The sequence below is a fragment of the Alexandromys fortis genome, unplaced genomic scaffold, assembly GCF_014885135.2.
Source record: "Alexandromys fortis isolate MF-2015 unplaced genomic scaffold, M_Fortis_MF-2015_v1.1 scaffold_372, whole genome shotgun sequence".
Classification (NCBI taxonomy): domain Eukaryota; kingdom Metazoa; phylum Chordata; class Mammalia; order Rodentia; family Cricetidae; genus Alexandromys; species Alexandromys fortis.
Genome location: NW_026068255.1, coordinates 145,357 through 157,042, shown reverse-complemented (window position 1 = coordinate 157,042; position 11,686 = coordinate 145,357). Strand labels below are relative to the sequence as shown.

General features: G+C 42.9%; 1 protein-coding gene across 1 annotated transcript; it reads left to right on the top strand.

The window, feature by feature from the left end:
- The first annotated feature begins 1,211 nt into the window (after positions 1-1,211).
- Positions 1,212-4,319, top strand: LOC126494248 (patr class I histocompatibility antigen, A-126 alpha chain-like). The gene is made up of 6 exons (XM_050131505.1): positions 1,212-1,284; positions 1,471-1,737; positions 1,950-2,225; positions 2,664-2,939; positions 3,055-3,179; positions 4,296-4,319. The coding sequence occupies exons 1-6, from the start codon at positions 1,212-1,214 to the stop codon at positions 4,317-4,319; spliced, it is 1,041 nt and encodes a 346-aa protein (XP_049987462.1).
- Positions 4,320-11,686: the final 7,367 nt, after the last annotated feature.

The following is an 11,686-nucleotide window of genomic DNA, read 5'->3' as shown; positions in this document are numbered from 1 at the left end:
CATTTTTTGGAAATCGCTCATTTGTACTCCCTGCTTACTCAGTTAATATATTTCCTTCTTGGGTCTCTGAGGAAGTTGAAGACTAGATAGTTATAGTTTTCCTTGTTTTCCAGGTGCAGAAAACAAGTTATGATAGAAAGTAAGTTAGGTACAAGACTTTGGGCTCTCCAAGATAGGATAGATATGGAGTATTTTCTATGAATTTTTCAAATGCAAATAGACTAGACATTGCTGATGTATTTATTGCCTGTATATATTGTATATAGTTATTGTACTTATTGCTTATAGTTTTTTTATATTAGTTATAGCATTCTTTTTATTTTAGACAAAAAAAGGAAACATAGTGATATTTCATTTGTATTTTAATAAATAAAGCTTTCCTGAAGGTCAGTGTAAAAGAGCCACACTAGTCAGCGACACAGGCCAGGCAGTGGTGACATACATCTTTAACCCCAGCAGCCACACTAGTTAGCCATAGAGGCTGAGCGGTGGTGGTGCACACCTTTAATCCCAGCAGTAGAGATGAATATAAAGTGGAATATAAGAAGGGAGGAGATAGGTCTCAGGCTCAGTTTCATTCTGAGGATTTGTGGAGGCAGATTTGTTATTTTGATCCGATGTAGAGGCAAGAGTCAGTGATTGGTTGCTTTGCTTTTCTGATATTCAGGTTGAATCCCAGTATCTGTCTTTGGGTTTTTATTAGTCGTACTATATATGGGGGGGCATTCTTATTCAAACCATCACATGGCCTATATTTTATTTTTTTACTATGTAAATGCTGATCAATGTAACCTACATAAAATCTTGCTGAGGATCTATTTTGCAAAGCCATATAGAGATCCTAAATCTAAAACACTGAGAATTTCTGCCCATTACAGCTCCTAGATGGGACCTAGGGAGACACTGATAAACAGCACTAGGTACAGGAGGATGGAGGTAGCAGTAAGGTTCCTGATCTCAGGTTTTAACTTTCAGAGTGGGGAATCCAAGAGCTGGGAATTTCCATAAGCCTTGATGGAAATTTCTCCAGCTCACTTCCTTGGTCAGCTGCCTGGTTCTTGTGCCTTAAACAAGTATTCTTTCTCCCATTGTATGCTTCTGGAGAAAGCCAATCAGAGTCACTGCGGTCTCTTCCCACACATTCACAGTGCTATAAAATCCACAGAGAAGGAACAAGGACCTAATTTCTCCAGGCCTTTGAAACAGCAACGATGGGAGCCCCAGCTCCCCAAGGCTTCCTCCTGCTGCTCTTGGTTGCCCTGGATCCAACTCTGACACAAACCAGTGAGTACAGGGTCCAGAAGGAAATGATCTCTGCTGGGAGAAGTGTGAGGAAACCTGGAAAGGGCTCTGGTGGCTGGGTGATCCCTGTCCCTAGGGTCTCCATCCCCACACCTTGTTCACCTCCCTGCACCTGCTACCCCTGAAAAGGAAGGAGCATTGGGTTCTTAACGTTAACGTTGTCCCCAGGGTCACACTCACTAAACTTACTTGACTTCGCCGTGTCCAGACCTGGCCTGGAGCCCCGGTACATCCTTGTTGGCTTCGTGGATGACACGCAGGTTGTGTACTTTGACAGCGACGGGCAGAGTCAGAGATTGGAGCCAAGGGCTCCATGGGTGGAGAAGATGCCGCCAGAGTATTGGAAACAATGGACACTGTCAATCAAGACCATCCAACATTTTGCCCCAGTTCTCCTACCGGCCATTATCCAAGAACATAACCAGAGCCAGAACGGTGAGTTCACGGCCCATCCAAGATCCCATGCCCGCTCTAGTTTCTCAGTGTCCCCGGGACCTAGATTTAGCCTAGAGGTTGCAGGACCAACGGAGATCCTCAACTCGGGAGTTGAGAACTGCGACTAAGATTTTGTGGTTCAGTTTTAGATCCAAATCCCATTGCGGGTCTCGGGGCAAGGTGGGCAGAGCTAACTGCGGGGGCGGGGCCAGTCTCTCACACTTTGCAGTGCTTGGATGGCTGTGTCATTGGGCCGGATAGGCGCTTCCTCCGAGGGTACAGTCGGCACGCCTATGATGGTCAGGATTACATTGCTCTGACCGACGACCTGAAAACGTGGAAGGTGGCTGACTCAGCGCGTCAGATCACCGTGCAAAGCTGGAAGAAGACTGTTCGGGCAGAGTTCCTCCGAGCTTTCCTTGAAGTGGATTGTGTGCGGACCCTCCTCAGCTTTCTGGAGATAGGCAAGGAGATACTGTTGCGCATAGGTACGATGGAGCCTAAGGGACTATGGGCACTACCCTTGGACTGTCTTGGGTTCAAATCTCCCATGAAAGGAGGAAAATGGGATCAACTGAAATATTGCCTCTCTTTGTCATTGGAAAGGGGAAGTGCTTCCCAAAGGGGAAGAGGATTTCCCGGTGTCTTTGGAGCCTGACTCTGGTGATGCTGAATCTCTCTGCCCCCACCCAGTCAGGAACCCAAGTCCATTTTTGCCAGTGGAAGACCTGGAGTCTCTTGGGCTGGTGTAATCTCATTGTAGAATTTGCCAAGGAATAAATTTCCAGATGCTGAATCTGGGCTACTCTGTTGGTACTCCTCTTCCACGCCAGTTCTCCTATGCAGTGCCAGATGGTCACGTGAGTACAAGTGCATTATTTTAGTAAAAACAAAAAATGCATGAACTTTCCAAATCTTCCTCTCAGATCCCCCAAAGGCACATGTGACTCATTACCCCAGACCTGAAGGGGACGTCACCCTGAGGTGCTGGGCTCTGGGTTTCTATCCTTCGGAGATCACCCTGACCTGGCAAAGAGATGGGGAGGACCTGACCCAGGACATGGAGTTGGTGGAGACCAGACCTGCAGGGGATGGAACCTTCCAGAAGTGGGCAGCTGTGGTGGTGCCTTCTGGGGAGGAGCAGAGATACACATGCCATGTGCAGCATGAGGGGCTGCCTGAGCCCCTCACTCTGAAATGGGGTAAGGAGGAGAATAGGCATAGAATCTGTTCCCAGAGAAACTAGAATCAAGTCTGAATACCTGAACAGGGTCAGGGCTGAAAGCTGACATCAGCCCTTCACTCTTCCTTTCCTAGAGACACCTCAGCCCACCATCCCCATTGTGGGAATCGCTGCTGGTCTGATTCCCCTTGGGGTTGTGGTCACTGGAGCTGTGGCTGCCACTGTGATGAGGAAGAAGATGAGCAGAGGTAGGAAAGGGGTTGCTTTCTGAGGGTTTTTGTCTTGCAGAGAAATTCCAATCCCTCGCTGAAATATGCCTATTTCATATTTTGTTGACATGTACATGCATGCTTACCCAATCTGGGACCATGTGTATTAACACTAGCTTTTTGGTTTCTTTCTTTCTTTCTTTCTTTTCTTTCTTTCCTTTTTTTTTTCTTTTTGAGACAGGTTTCTCTGTAGCTTTGGTGCCTGTCCTGGAACTAGCTCTTGTAGACCACGCTGGCCTTGAACTCACAGAGATCTACCTGCCTCTGCCTTCAGAGTGCTGGGATTAAAGGCGTGCACCACCATGACCCAGCCAACACTAGCTTTTTGTAAAGCATTTGTGAGAAGGATAGAAATTTCATATTGACAATTTTTGGGGATTCTTATCAGTTAAGAATCAGAGGGATGCCAGCTAAAGGGGCAGCTTCATGAGGGCATTGGGTCCTCTTCCTGCCCACACATCTCTTTTTTTTTTTTTTTTTTTTTTTTGATTTTCGAGACAGGGTTTCTCCATAGCTTTGGAGCCTGTCCTGGAACTAGCTCTTGTAGACCAGGCTGGCCTCAAACTCACAGAGATCCACCCTGCCTCTGCCTCCTGAGTGCTGGGATTAAAGGCGTGCGCCACCACCACCCGGCCCCACACATCTCTTCTTATTTGCTGATCCTACTATACACCTGTACCAGACTTAAAAATTTGCCTAATGTTTAGTCATCAGAGGTTTCCTAGGACCTCATAATACTGTGTACTCTTGGCCATTTTTCTCGTGTATGAAAAATGATATATTTATGTGCAGACAATTTCTCCAGAAATTGACTTTCCTCATTCTACTTTCACCCTTTGGCCACCTATCCCAGCACTTGACTCTCTTGGTGCATTAGGGAATACCCCACTGAGAGTCTAGCAGGGAGGCAAAGCCCAAGTCTCTCCATCACTTCCCCACATCCTGCAGTTGGGAATAGAATGGGTTCCCAGCTCCACAAGCTGAAGAATATGCTGGACCACATGCTGGAGCTTAACCCAGCAAAAGTTGACAAGGAAAACCCGAAGCTGCAGAGAATACATTTTGGCAAGGATGCCATTGTCATATACAGTTTCCAGGAGCAGCAGGGACAGTTTTCCAAGTTACAGTGACCAGCACTGGGGCACCTGTGGTGTGATCAGGGTACCTGGGTCCCGGGGAATTTGTGTGGATCCTGGTGTTGATGGGAGTGTGGATTCTGTTTCTAGCATGATGTCTCAAGCTTAGTTTTTTGGCTTTTCCCAAAACACCAAGTAAGCCCCAATATCAAATATAAAAATGTCTATGTTTAAGTAAGAATATGGATTCCATTATTTCTGGCAAGAAGAAACCAGGTTGGAGAATTTTCAGATAACAACCATCCAGAGACTTTTGTTGTATAAATTGCTTACTAAATCTTCCATCTGAGACTACACCCCAGAGTGAGAACAATTTATCAGCATAAAAGCTCAGGATTGACAGCATGTCAAACTTTACTTTCTTAAAATTCTTAAAACGCCCATCTAAGACCCTTCTCCACCATGTGTGCTGCTTTGATCACTGACATCAATAACCACAAATATTGTTCCAAAATACCCAGGTCTATTCCCAGACCCATAATTTAGATTGTGAACCATGAAGCCCAGATCTCATTTTTTTTCTTTTCTTACACAGGGTCTCACACTGCATCCCAGGCAGGCTTTGAGCTCACTGTGTAGCTGTGATGGCTAACCTTCGTCAACTTCACTGGGTTTAGAATCTCATAGGAAATGCATCCAGAATCTACTGTGAGGGGATTCCAAACAGGATGAACTGAAGAAGGAAAACTTACCCTGAATTTGGTTGGTACCATCCATAGCCAGGGATCCCAGACTGAATAAAACAGGAAAATTGAGAAAGTCAGACGAGAGCCAGTTTTCTACCTGATTCCCCATCAGTGGAGATGTGAGAAGTCCCAGTCAATGTCCCTAATGCCATGAGCTCTATCATACTCCTATGTCAAGGAGGTCTGTACTTCAGACCAAACCAAAATAAACTCTTCAGGTGAGCAAAGTAGTAATGCAGAAACCCAAGCTGACCTCCAAGTTCCATCAATGTGGGGGTTATAGGTTTGGACTCTCACACCTGGCTCCAGATCATTTATGTAACAAGATAAAATGGATACACAGCCTAGTAGTTCCTTGTCTACATCAGTCTTTCCAAGTGATCTGAACAGCAGCAGCTTCTGTCCCAAGTCTGTTACAAATCCAAAATTTCAGCTGTCAGACTTCCTGAATTTTGTTGAGATATCTAGAGAACTCCTGTGCACAGCAACGTCTGGGGATTCCTGGTCTATAGGCCTTAAGACATATGGCTTTTTCATGTATCTGGAAGTGTTTCCCCCAGTGTTTTCTTCTAGCAGTTTCAGAATTTTATTACATTAAATCTTTGGCCTGTTTTGAATTAAAAAAAAAAAAAACCAACAGGGTAATAGCAATGCAGTGTTTTTTTGGTTTTTTTTTTTTGTTTGTTTTTTGTTTTGTTTTGGCAGTGTTATTTTTCTACTATTTATTGAAGAGGTTTGTTTTTCCAATGTATTTTTTGATACTGTTGTTGAAAATCAAGTGGCTATAAGCAGGGATTATTTCTGCGTCCTCTACTTCTTTTATTGGCCAATTGTACCATGCTGGTTTTGTTAATTTGAGATAGGCACTGTAATTCTTCCGGCATTGCTCTTTCTGCCGATAATTACTTTGGCTATTCAAGGTCTTTTCTCCTTACATATGAGTTTTAGCATTATTTTCTCTCATTCTTTGAAGAATGTTATTGGGATTTCTATTGGATTTACACTGATTTTCTAGATTGCTTTCAGTATTACAGTCATATCCAGAATATTAATTCTGTATATTTATGAACATCTAGCATGAATCCGTATGTTCACAAATGATCTTCTAGTATCCTCCTACATTTCTTAACTGTTTTCTATTTGCTTGTTTGTTAGTTTGTTTATGTAGAACAGATTGGCCCCAAAGTTTGGACTTCCTGAGTCTTGGATTACAGATGAGTCACCAGGTCCAGGCTTCTTTGGTACTTACAGTTTTACTTATAGATGTTTTTAACCTCTTTATTTAGGCTTATTCCTAGGTATTTAGTACTTTCTCATAGCAACTATGAATGAGATTGTTTTCCCAATCTTTCTCACTCTGTTCCCTGTTACTTTGCTGAAAGTATTTTATGTAATTTCAAATATAAGAACATGACATCTATAAATAAAGATCATTTGATGTCTTCCTTTACTGGTGTCCTGGTCGTCTCTTACTACCCTGGCTAAGATTTCAGGAACTGCCTTGAATAAGAGCAGAGAGAATAAACCAGGCGTGGTGCATGCCTGTAATCCAACACTTGGGAGGCAGAGGCTGGCAGATCTCTGCGAGTTCAGGTCAGCCTAGTCTATGCAGTGAGTTCTAGGCCAACCAGGGCTATATAGAGAGAACTTATCTAAGAAAAAAAGGAGGGTGGTAGAGAGAATAAACAGTCTTTATCTCATTCTGATTTTCAGGAAACGTTTTTCAGTCTCCATTGCCACTTAGTATAATGTTTGCTGTGTTTGTTTTATATACAGCACTTGTTATGTTGAGGTACATTCCTTCTATCTCTAGTTTCTTCAGGACTTAAATTTACCTAAAGGATGTTGGATTTTGCCAAAGGCCTTTACTCCATCTACTGAGATGATCCTGTAACTTCTTTCTTTACAACTATTATTTGCCATATTACATTTGTTGACTGGCCTAGGCTGTGATTACTTGATGTTTTGAGATGTGTGGAGGAAGCTGCTTTGTTCTTTGTATCATGTTAAGGAAGTCTTTGTCTTACCCCTCATGACTGGGGTATAAAAGAACTTTAAATAATAAATTTGAGGCGGATCAGGGAACATACAGATCAGTTGGGCTAAACATGACAATGGGTTTTTTAAATTAGCATACTACTTAATGGTACTCTGATTTTCTTACAATCTGATGTAATGTTACCCTTTCATTTCTAAATTTATTAATTTGAGGTTTTTTCACTGTTTTTGAGACAGGGTTTCACCATATATCCCAAGCTGGCTTGGAACTTACTATGTAGCCCAAGTTAGCCTTGAACTTCCAACAATTCTCCTGCCTCCACCTCCTGAGTATGTAGGTTTTATCATCATGCCTGGACTTACTCACTATGGGTTTATAACCACAATGGCATGGGAACAGTACAAGCACTAGGAGCAGGTTTGTTATGTGAATGAGCAACAAACATGTCCTGGAGAAAGCCCCACACATGAGCTAGAAACATAAGGATAGAATTGTTATTGCTCCTTTTTTCTTTTTAAAAGCATAACTCTAAGAAAAGAGAAGTAAAAACTATCAATGGTGTAAACTGTGTAAACAGGCCAGGTAATTAGTTTTTAGCATATTCAGTTATAGTCCTATATATCTTCGGGGATTAATTTAAAAATATCAATGAATAAAACTTCATTTCCATGAAGTAATTGTAAACAGTATCACTTATAAATACATCCTTGGGGGGCAAAAACTATCAAGTCTAGGTATCAACTGCTGTAAATCATAGGTGGGCAGTTGTCACTAGGGGTGCGGCAAAGGGCTTTGAGAGCAAGCACATGAGGGCTCCACATGGAAACTGATTCTCCGCTTTTCAGCCTGACCAGGTACAGGGTTTTCCCGTGAAGCCCAGTGGCTCCTGGCTCCAGATCACACTGTCTAAGCACTGCAATTATAGGCATTTGCCACCCTACCAAGCTTAAAATGTTTCCTCTCATGTTTTCTGATCTGAGATCCAAGGCTAGGGCTTTCCTCTAGGACTTCATAACCCTGCATCCTCTTTGGTTCATGTCTTCATAGTAGGAAAATGGTGTCCTTACCACTCAGACCATTTCTCCAGAAATTGATTCTCAGCATTCCATGTCTACTCCTGAGCCATATGTCCAGAATTTTCGGTTTTCACTCTCTTCCCACATTAGAGCAGTGGGGTCTCAACTTTCTTCTTCTTCTTTTTTTGTGGCAAGGTCGGGGGGCACAGGGTTTCTTCGTAGCTTTGGAGTTTGTCCTGGAACTCACACTGTAGACCAGGCTGGCCTTGAACTCACAGAGATCTGCCTGTCTCTGCTGTTCTCAACCTTCTTCATGCTGTGACCCTTTAAGACACTTCTGGGTACTTATGTGGGTGTTTCTGCATGTGGTTGGACTCAGCTGGAGACTGATAGGAGCAGTGTCTCAGTTCCTAAGACCATCAGAAATAAGTGTTTTCCATGGTCTTAGGTTATCCCCAAAGGAGTCATGACCCACAGATTGAGAAACCCTGCAGTAGAGACTAGAAATGAAGCCAAGTCCCTTATCATTTTCCCAGGCATTCCTGCAGCTGGGCATGGCCACATGTTGGACCTTGCTTCAGCACCTGGTGGTAAGGAAAAGCTGGAATTGCATAGAATGCATTTGACATTGCCACACTGAGTTTCATGGGGCAGCATAGAAGCTGTCTCAACCACAGTGACCAGCTGCAGAGTGGTCAGTGACTCCTGCGCCCCGTGAGTCCTGCATGGGATCTGATGCTGATGCGTTTGTGGGTTCTGTTCATAACTGTGATATCTTTTTTTTTTTTCAAGACAGGGTTTCTCTGTGGTTTTGGAGCCTGTCCTGGAACTAGCTCTTGTAGACCAGGCTGGTCTCGAACTCACAGAGCGAGAGCTGGGCGCCACCACCACCTGGCATAACTGTGATATCTTAAGCTACAATTTCACATATAAAGTCCCTTTATATATAAGCAAGAATTTGGATTCTAATATTTGTATGCAAAGCAAGAAACCATTTTAGGAAATTTCAGGTAGCAAGCATTCACAGACATTTGCTATATGAATTGTTGTCTCTTAAACTCTATCTATCCATGGGGAAACAAAATACATCTCTTAATATGACATTTCAGGACTGATGACACATGTCCTCTTCCCTTTTACTTCTTGAAAAAAATTAAATGCTCATTTGAAGCTCATCTCTATCATGTTTGATGTTCTGATCAGTAATATCAGTGGCCTCAACTCAAATCTTGTCCATATTTTTTCTAAGACCCACCATTTAGATGCTAACTTTTTTTTTTTTTTTTTTTGGTTTTGGTTTTTCAAGGCCTGGTTTCAATGTGTAGCCCTGGCTGTCTGGGAACCAGGCTGTCTTAAACTCTGAGATCTTCCAGCCTCAGAGTCGTGCTCTACCACATAGGGGGGCTCCTTAACAAGCAGGAAATCAACCCCCAAGGAATGCTGCCCAGCAGGGAACAAATCTTCCTTTTCTACAGGAAATTTACATTAGAAAAGGTCTCATTCTTATCAGTGAAGAGGGCACTTGCTTCAATCTGCATAACAAGTTTTTATTCATTTACCACACTTTCCCTGACCTCCTTCCTGTGATCCAACTCCCCTCCTCCTGCTCACTCAGTTCACTCTGCTTCCTGAGTGCTGGGATGAAAAACCTGTGCCACCAAAGCCCAGCGGTTGCTGAACATTTTTAAAGCAAGGCTTCACACTGTCAGACAGGCTGGTTTGGAACTCACGAATGATGGCTACTCTTCACTGAAAACTTGAGCAGATTTAGAGTCTCCTAGAAGATGCATCCCCAAGAATGTCCTTGAGGGTGTTTCCAAGAGAGAATTAACTGAACTTGGGTTTCACCAGTCCATGCTCTGGGGCGCAGACTGAATCAGAGAGGAGAAGGAGAAAGCCAGAGGAGGGCCAGCATTCCCCACTCTCGCGGAGCTCCAGCCACATGCCCCAGCAGTCATGAACCCACCAGGCCTTCCTCACTGTGATGGACTCAGCTCTCCTAAATCATGAGTCAAAATAAATTCCTCTTCCCTCAAGTTGTTTCTGTCAGGTCTTTAGTCGGGGAAGACGGGAAAAGTTAATACTGACCTTGAACTCTAGGAAATTGTCCTGTGTCTTCCAGGATTACAAGTGTGAATGACCACACCTGGCCCTGGTAATCACTTAGGCAATAGGCAACAAGCTGTGAGGCTGATACATATAGCCTAGAGGTTCCTGGTCTACATTCTTGACCATGGTATATGATTTCTAGAAATATATATTAAATTTGTTTATAGTTATTTTTGCACCCATATTCACCAGATAATTAAGAATTGAGCCATAATTTTTAGAGTTGTTATGCAGTATGGTTAGCTTCATAAAATGAGTTTTGTAATGTTTCATTTCTATTTTATGGAATAATTTGAGGAGCATTAGTTTTGTAGAACATTAGTTTAAGATGTGTTACATTTGTTTATAATGTAGAACATTTGTTTAATGATGCAAAGATATGTTGCATTCTTTTATGTTACATTTGTTTCATTCTGTAAAGCTGTGTTACTTTGCCAGCCTAAGAAACCTGATGGGTCTAATAAAGAGCTGAATGGCCAATAGCTAGGCAGGAGAGGAATAGGTAGGGCTGGCAGGTAGAGAGAACAAATAGGAAGAAAAATATAGGCTAGAGAGAAGAGGGAGGAGCGAGAAAAGGAAAAGGAGAGGAGGATACCAGGGGCTAGCCACCTAGCACACAATCAGCCATGGAGTAAGAAGGAAAGAGAGTTACCTAGAATAAAGAAAGGTAAACCACCCAGAGACAAAATGTAATTAAAGAGAAATGGGATAATTTAAGTTAGAAAAGCTGGCTAGAAACAAGCCACGCTAAAGCCAGGCATTCATAAGTAAGAATAAGTCTCTGGTTCTCTACTCAGCAACTATGAATTCCTACTTTCTCAACTTTTTGGTATCAAGAAAATAAACTAGTGAGCTTTTCCTGCCAAGATTGGACACTTGAGTTCAATCTCTGGGACTCATGTGGTGAAAAGAGTAAACTGTCTTACACAAGCTGTTCTCTGGCACACACAGACATAGACACACACTCACAAAATAAATAAGATCGATAATAAAGAAAATGAATCCGCTGGGCCGAGGAGCTGGCTCAGTGGTTAAGAGTACTGGTTACTCTTCCAGAGGACCCAAGTTCAATTCCCAGCACCTGTATGGTGGCTCACAACTGTAACTCCAGTTCCAGGGCATCTGATGTTCTCCTCTGACTTCCTTGGGTACCAAGTATGTCCATGGTGCACAGACACATATGCAGACAAAACACCCATATGCAAAAAATAAATTTATTTAAAAAAAATTAAGCCAGCTAAGATGACACATACCTTTAACGCCAGCCCTCTGGAGGCAGAGGCAGGCAAATCTCTTGTGAGTTCAAGTTCACCCTGCTCTACATAGTGATTTTCAGGACAGTCAGGGTTATATAACAGAAAGACCCTGTCTCAAAATAAAAAAAAAAAAATACTGAATGGGGGAAATAATCTGGTGCATTCACCTTGGTGAATAAATTCTCCCCATATTAAAACCTTGCTTCATGGCTTTCAATGAGCTCTGAAGATTGTGTCTGAAAGGCTGGGTTAACTCTAGAGTAATCTAAGCTAAGGGAAGGTGCTGCTTCAGTTG

Coding starts and splice junctions, on each gene's coding strand:
- LOC126494248 (XM_050131505.1), top strand. CDS start 1,212: ATGGGAGCCCCAGCTCCCCAAGGCTTCCTCCTGCTGCTCTTGGTTGCC. Junction 1,285..1,470: donor TCCAACTCTGACACAAACCA/GTGAGTACAGGG, acceptor CGTTGTCCCCAG/GGTCACACTCACTAAACTTA. Junction 3,180..4,295: donor TGAGCAGAGGTAGGAAAGGG/GTTGCTTTCTGA, acceptor CAGGAGCAGCAG/GGACAGTTTTCCAAGTTACA.